Source organism: Strongylocentrotus purpuratus, unplaced genomic scaffold, assembly GCF_000002235.5.
Source record: "Strongylocentrotus purpuratus isolate Spur 01 unplaced genomic scaffold, Spur_5.0 spur5_scaffold_3, whole genome shotgun sequence".
Taxonomy (NCBI): domain Eukaryota; kingdom Metazoa; phylum Echinodermata; class Echinoidea; order Camarodonta; family Strongylocentrotidae; genus Strongylocentrotus; species Strongylocentrotus purpuratus.
This window is the reverse complement of record NW_022145609.1, coordinates 16,830,841-16,838,665: the sequence shown is the minus strand read 5'-3', so window position 1 is coordinate 16,838,665 and position 7,825 is coordinate 16,830,841. Positions and strand designations below refer to the sequence as shown.

The following is a 7,825-nucleotide window of genomic DNA, read 5'->3' as shown; positions in this document are numbered from 1 at the left end:
CCAATAAATAATTGGTCTTCCGTTTGCCATATTAGAACAAAGAAAACACATCAAAAACAACAACAACAATAATAATAATAATAATATTAATAATAAACTGTAATTTAGTAGCGCGTATCGTTGATGCAGTCTCCATACGCTTTTACAAATGTATTTGTCACTCTTTCTCTCCCTCCCTTCTCATCTCTCTCTCTCTCTCTCTCTCTCCTTCTATCACTAATGTCTTACTCGTAGGCTACAATCCTTGCTCAGCTAGCCCTTGTCTCAATGGAGGAACCTGCACGCCCTCGCTTGGCCATACTCCAGCGTACAGGTGCCAATGTGATCTTTGGTTCGAAGGCACAGAATGCGGTAGGTATCCTAATGGGGTTGTTGTTATCAATGGTGAACTTATGGCTTTAAGTAGAGCTTGCAGTCATTATTTTAAAAAAATTGATCGCAATAAAATCATGACTTCTATATTGTGCTTATAATAACATAATGATAATGCTGTCCTTCCTGAGTATCCTGCGATTATTATTATCCCAGAAATTGTCGGGTAACCATTTACATTTTGGTGGAGAGAGGATTTATGTCTTGCTAAAGGAGGTTAGTGCCGGGCTGGGATTAGAACCCTTTACCCTTGGATGGAAAGTCAAGTGACTGAAACACTATACCACGACATGTTCGTCTTAAAACTAGTGAGTTTTTATATAGAGTAGCAATATTCATAGAATTTGAATGCTATTCTAGAAGATAATGCCGTTCTTCATTCCATGACATTCTCTCAGATGTTGCTTTGCAACTACTAATCATCAATCCGCAAAGGACTGGGATTTGGGTCGCTAATATGAGCGACTTTCTGTTCTCGAGTTTCGTAGACTTCGGCAACTCCGCCCAGATCGTAACTATGATCTTCGATGACACAACTGATACACTTTACTGGACGGATTTGGTTAAAGGAACCATGTCAAAGGCGTACGAACCTATGGAGTTGGACGTTAGGATGCATAAGATGGGATGGGCGAACTGGACGGTACTATCTGCTGATATTGTAGGTATGATACTCCAAATATGTTGTAATATGTACAAACATAATGACGGTAGGTAAATTAACATCTGTCACCAAATCAATATATTTCCTTCAGTATTGACATCATTTTGATATTATAACTCTTTATTAGGGGAACCAAACTGTAGGTTAGAGGAAAAACACGTCCCCTCTCTGTTAAATGTTGTCTATGACTGTATTTGTCTTTGTAGTGCAATAGGACGTGTGTAATATGCGTGTCGGAGGGGGGGGGGCAGATAGGAAAAGAGTCCCAAGCGGCACATGCAGGGGCACAAAAAAGGAAAACAAAAATGATTATCGTTTCCTGTCTAATAAATTCGGGGCAGATAATCTAAACAAGTCTTTTTTCAAACAAAATAGAATTCGGAATTAGAATTAAAAATCAAATTTTATGGAGAATGGTTGTTCAAAGTTTAAAAAATCCATCTGCTCATCCATGATTATCATGATTATTTGTTGTGATCTTGAGATTTTAATTCGTTATCCTTCGCCTTCTCTGTCTCGTTAATAACAGTGTCAGGACTGTACGAGTGTTTAACTTTGGACATCAAGAAACAGCAACTTCACTGGATGACATACCCAGATGGACATAGCCAACGAGCAGTACGACAAGAAGGAGCCGTTTCCAATCCTGTAGAATTATCGCGAGTCCCGATGAGCGAAAGCTATGTCATTGATCAGCGACGAAGGTGACCGATGAAATCGCCAACAATCTCACTTGCATTATTCTCTTCCCTCTTCTTATTTCTTTTGCGAAAGTTAATGTGGTTGGTTTAGCAAGTGGCGCTTGTAAAATGGCGACTGGCTGGAATGCTCCCCAGGGAGTCGAAAATGTGCAAACATTAAGCCTGAATCCGATGACCGCGGTAATAATCTGTTCCGCGCCTAGAAACAAAGTATTAGGCGCATTATAAAATGTGAGCTATTATTATTATTATTATTATTATTTTGATGTATCGTCTCTCTTCTTTAGTAGTATCTAGTATCGTTTCCAAATTGTTAATAATAACTGTAAGCCATTCTAACCTTTAACGTACAAACTTTAGATACGTAGCCGTTCTATGTCCTGCATGTAGCCCTCTTCATTTACACCCATCAGCCACATTTTAAGTAGTAGCTACACGTAATGATTATAATAACCGTTGCCATACTTTATGGTAACGGTAATATCGTTAAACATTGTTTAATCATGCTAATGGGATATTTGACAGGACCATCTTTCTTCATTTTTATCTTAATTAACATAGATGATTTCATTAATTCGTCGCTGTTTTCACGAAGTGACGGTAGTGAAAAAAAAATTGCATTCACTTTACGTTACGATTTTCCTCACTACCGTCACTTCGTGAAAACAAGGACGAATTGTCAGTGTTTGCACATTTTCAAGATCTATACCACCCTTCTTGGTGAATAGACACCCTGCTCTCCTTCTGTCAAATGCAGATGTAGAAGCCTTAAATTGCTTGTAGTACACAGACATCGCAAACACTTCATTATTGCAGGAGAAGATAGATTATCATAAAGAGAATAATTGCGACGCTGTTCACATCTCCCCCAAAGTGCTCTACATAATAGTTTTGAATGATTGACCCTCTGCAGATATCTCTACACTCTTCATCGAGCCTATGGGATTCATCGAATCAATCTTGATGACGGGCATACAACAAAGCTAACAGGCCCACTAGAAGGAAGACTGTTTAAGGGAATGACCATAGATGAAGAAGGTGGTTAATATTTCCGTTTCGGTTTAATAAAAATTTGGAGTGGACTATTAGGCTATTATTATTATTATTACATTGTTTATTGCGGTGCTTACATTGTGTTCGAGGTGGATAGGTTTGGAAGGGCTCTCTTCCAGAGCTTTTCCAACTCCCATAATTACTATATTAGGGTAATTAGATACTCAAAGTAATATCGTACACATCTTACGTGGAACTACAAAGTCTCCTCGTTTAGTTTAGTACAGCACTCGAAAGTTATCAATGAATCATGTATGCCCATATAAAAACAGGCCAAGACAAGTTGAACTGTAAGAATGATCAAAAATAATATGAGGGGCAGCAGACCCTCACCAAAGCCCAAGGGAAGTTTTAAAAAATCACCATCTGGCCCACCAAAGCCTTATTCTTGGGGATTACGTAAAGACTTTGAGAAAATCAACTCAAATGCAATATAATAATACCCAATTGTGATAACGAAATGCGGCATTGTAAAGGTCACTCAATGCCATGAGGCGCTGAATATGGATATTGAAATTGATTTGGGTGTAATTTTTGAAAATCTTTGCTAACGTGTTTCTAGTATATTTTGATGGGGTAATATCATTTTTACATAATCTCTTTATAGGCACTGGTTGATATTCGGACGGGTCGCATCAGTTTCATTTGCAGATGCCTGCATTATATACATGTCTGGACTTAAAAGTTAAACATGGCCATGGCATCATTAAAACGACCATTTTTTTTTTTAATTCGATGCAGAATCTGTTCCCAATGAAAAGACGTTTCACCCATCGCTTTTTTCACTAATAATATTAAGACAGATTGAAGGAATGTCTTTCCAAGGAAATTCTAGCTAGTAGTCGATCATTCCCCGAATCAGGGGGATTTTCGTTCAGGGCAAATGACATTATATCTTTTAAAGTATACTCATTTACTGTTATTTGGCTTAATTCTGTTTTCTTAAAGGAGAACGATTGTTTTGGACGCAAGCCTTTCTAACCCAAATTGCATGGTTTGATCTGAAGAAAATACAAGGCCCGTTCACGCTCATCAACTTCGAAAGCACGGATATGAGGCTGGGGCTGGGGAGTCTTCTCTTCGTGCCCTCTGGATGGCTAGTATGGCTAAACATGTCGGAAGATCAAGTCTGTATCGCACGGGCTGAAGTTGATTCCGAAACAAGGTTTTGTGTCTCTACCAGTGTCGATGGTTTACCCCGTCGCTTACGGGGGCACCAAAACAAAGCATTAGCTCTGCGACGGATATAAGATGGAGGTTTAGTTATCTCATATTTTAAACATTCGCAACTCCTTTATTATTGGCATGATTTATTTCAAACTTTCGCCATTTTTTTTGGTTATCTTTCTGCTTCTATACTAGTGATGTTATTACAAGGGTTGGATTGCCCTTTAAGAAATGTTTCACCCTATCAAAACTCCCAACTTCTGACTTGATAATATACTGGTCGTAATGTCTCGACTTTATGCACAGGGCCTTGTTTTTAATAAACAAAACAAAAGTGGTTCAAAAAGTTGATAAATTCAAATAACTTTTGAATGTTTTGTTTTTGTACAAACACACACATACCGTCCACGAAAATCGCGACACGACTGTCGATAGCCGACAGTCACTCTTTTCCCGATTGAAAATATTATCAGATTTTTGTAGTTTTTAGGGGGCGTCTGGCAACCCGCCCCGACATAAAGTTTTTATTTTCTTTTTCGGTGAGTGGGGTGAGAGTGTGTGTTCTGTAATATGAAGTCATACATGTTTGGATGGGGTCATTTGTTTTATGTTACAACTGATTTCATTACAATCTATGTAATGAAAATGTTTTGAATTCACATTCTTATAAGTTATGTCCAAATTCATTTGATAGTACATTGCCACTCGACGGTAAAAAATCATTTAGTATCTCCCATGTAAATGTATGTTCGTTCGATGTAATTGCATTTTCAGAAGTATGGAGAGTTTTAGAAAAATCAACCTTGGAAATGGAAGGTTATGTATTGGAGGTAAAGTGCCGGGATGGTAGAGAAAGAGGAGGAGGGTAGGAGCTTATATTCGTTCTAATTTGAAATACGTCGTGAAAGATTATACAGTGAAGCATACAGAATCAATCTGGTTTGAAATAAACAACGGAGAATTTCAGAAGGTGATGGTAGGTGTTTTATATAGGAAACCAAATACAGATGTTAAAGAGTTTCAAGAAAGTCTTCTCACGGTTTTAGAAGACATTAAAGTTGACGGACGCAATAGCATTATAATAGGAGATTTAAATATACATTCATTGAGAAGGGTTTTCAACTGCGATGAAATGCGTAGGAATGGAGCAGAAAATAGAATATCCAATACGAGTAACCAGTGAGTCTGTAACATTATTAGACCATATATACACTAACATGAACTAGTATGATAATCACTCGGGTGTTATAGGATGTGATAATTCTGATCACTACCCTGTGTTCATGATTTTAGCAAATCCTTGTAGTCTGAAGCAGCAGCATTATTCACAGACTGTAACTTACAGATGTTATAAAAACTATGATGTACAAAACTTTAAAGATGATCTTGCTGGGCAACACTGGCAGCACATCAATAACTGTAAAGATGTTAACATGGCATATTCCATTTTTCATAATATGTTTAATAATGTGTGTAATAAACATGCACCGATCAAAGAGAAAAGAAGCTGCAAAGGATGCGCTTAAAAAAAACCTTGGATAACCAAATCAATAATGAAGTCTGTTCGAAAAAAATACAAATTGTTTTTAAAAGTAAGGAAATCTAATTTTGATGTAAGTGATTTACAAAAATTTCGGAACTACAGAAATGTATTAACGACTGTTTTTCGCAATGCCAAGATAAATTATTACAGTGGTTTGCTAGCTGAGAACAGCAATAACACTAGTAAAACGTGGAACATCATAAATGAATTACTATCTGGGAGAAATAAAGGTAACAAAGGTACTAAGGTAGAAAAACTTATAAGGCGTATTAATGGAAATAATTTCTTTGTAAACATTGGTCCAAATCTAGCATCAGCAATACCAAAGGATACCCACATTTTTTGAAGATTATTTGAATAATATTGTAATAGCAATCCATTTTTTGGAAACCGGTCACAATGAAGGAAGTTCATGACCACATGTTGGCTCTAGACGAGAATAAAGCTTGTGGTTACGACAATATTCCAGTACGCCTGATTAAGGATGGTGCATTTTGGCTGAACCATCAACACATATCTTCAATCTTTCATTGGAAACAGAAAATTGCTAAAGTGAGTCCACTGTTTAAGAAAGGTAATAAACATGAAACAGGGAATTATAGACCCATTTCTGTCTTACCAATTTTGGGTAAAGTATTAGAAAAAATAGTTAATGCTCGATTGACCAGTTTTCTAGAAACGCATGACATTTTATATCACCATCAGTACGGATTTAGAAAAAAGTATAGTACTAAATTATCATTAATTAATCTTATGAATACGGTATTGAAAAGTATAGACGAAGGATGTGTTACGCTTGGTGTGTTTCTTGACTTTCAAAAGGCTTTTGACACAATAAACCATAACATATTATTTTAAAAGCTATCGCATTATGGCATCCGAGGACATGCACTGAAATGGCTCGAAAGCTATCTTAGTGACAAAATGCAGTTTGTGAAATACAAAGAGTCATCATCAGAAAGTAGATATATCAAATGCGGTGTACCACAAGGTTCTGTCTTAGGACCAACTCTGTTTTTAATCTATATAAATGACTTGCCAACTGTGACAAATTATTTCAATTTCAGACTATTTGCAGATGATTCTAATATTTTTCATACTTTTCCCAAAGGTGGAGATCAAATAGATGAGTGTGAAGTAAATGAAAATTTAAAATCAAAACAGAATTGGTGCACTGCAAATAAGCTTACTATCAATGCGTCAAAAACCATTTCATGTTCTTCAGTAGTCGGAGAGGCTGTGCTTAAGGGGAGATTAAAAATATCTGGGGCAGAATTAAGAGAAGTGGAGGAAGCGACATTTAGTTGGCATTACCATTGACAGACATTTAACATGAAATTCACATATATAATCTGTTAATGACTGTATACGGAGAAAAGTCGGTATCCTCTTTAAATTACGGCACTTTGTCCCTATTAAACATAATGATATTGATACTGTTGTATAAAGCTCTGATACAGCCACATATTACATATGGCATCGAGGTTTGGGGTAGTACTTATAAATCACACTTGAATTGTATATTTTATACTCAAAAGATGGCTGTACGTGCTATAACTTTCAAGCCATGTCGTTCTCATGCTAATGCACTGTTTCATGACATCAAATTGTTGAATGTTTTTAAATTGCATAAATTATCTATTTGTACTTTTGTGCTTGATTTTATAAATGAACGATTACCTCATTCCTTAAAACATTATTGCAGTATGATACAACATGAATATTCCACAAGACAAAAAACGGCTCGACAATTACGTCTTCCTTTATTCAAAACAGACCAAGGAAAGTTTTCTGTTTCGTTTGTTGGAAGTAATTTTTGGAATATGCTTCCTACTGATCAAAGGATTGAGAGATCAAGAACCTCTTTTCGTAAAAAACTTACAAAATTACTCTTAAGTGAAAACCACGAATCATAACCTCGTAACCACTGGCGTACCTATGGGGGGGGGCAGGGGGGGCAGAGTGCCCCCCCCCCCCTGACGGGCTCCAGGGGAAAAAAAGAAAAAGGGGAAAGAAAAGAAAAGAAAGGAAAGGAAAGAAGAAAAAAAAGGAAAAGGGAAGAAAAAAGGAAAGAAAGAGAAAAAAGGAAAAAAAGGAAAGAAAAAAGGAAGAAGAAGAGAAAAGGAAGAAAAAGGGAAAAGAAAAGGAAAGGAATAAAAATGGGGAAATTTATTTTTTTTTAAAAAGACCATGGCCGTACGCACCAAGGGGGGGGGGGCAGATATTTTGAAAACGTACAGTTTTTTTTCCTGAAAATGTAGTGTACGCCTTTAATTACCAATTCCTTCAATTCTACTTTTGAAAATGCAAAAGTACCCTCATGAC

The 7,825-nt window shown here is 36.6% G+C and overlaps 1 protein-coding gene across 1 annotated transcript; it reads left to right on the top strand.

The window, feature by feature from the left end:
* Nucleotides 1-239: 239 nt before the first annotated feature.
* Nucleotides 240-6,714, top strand: LOC105438154. The gene is made up of 5 exons (XM_030996912.1): nucleotides 240-351; nucleotides 771-1,037; nucleotides 1,566-1,740; nucleotides 2,651-2,775; nucleotides 3,739-6,714. The coding sequence occupies exons 2-5, from the start codon at nucleotides 830-832 to the stop codon at nucleotides 4,038-4,040; spliced, it is 810 nt and encodes a 269-aa protein (XP_030852772.1). The 5' UTR covers nucleotides 240-351; nucleotides 771-829; the 3' UTR covers nucleotides 4,041-6,714.
* The last annotated feature ends 1,111 nt before the right edge of the window (nucleotides 6,715-7,825 follow it).

Bases quoted from the DNA above. Each gene is read 5' to 3' on its own strand.
- LOC105438154 (XM_030996912.1), top strand. From the start codon at position 830: ATGAGCGACTTTCTGTTCTCGAGTTTCGTAGACTTCGGCAACTCCGCC. The intron at 1,741-2,650 runs GTGACCGATGAA...GACCCTCTGCAG, and splicing joins GTCATTGATCAGCGACGAAG to ATATCTCTACACTCTTCATC. The intron at 2,776-3,738 runs GTGGTTAATATT...GTTTTCTTAAAG, and splicing joins AATGACCATAGATGAAGAAG to GAGAACGATTGTTTTGGACG.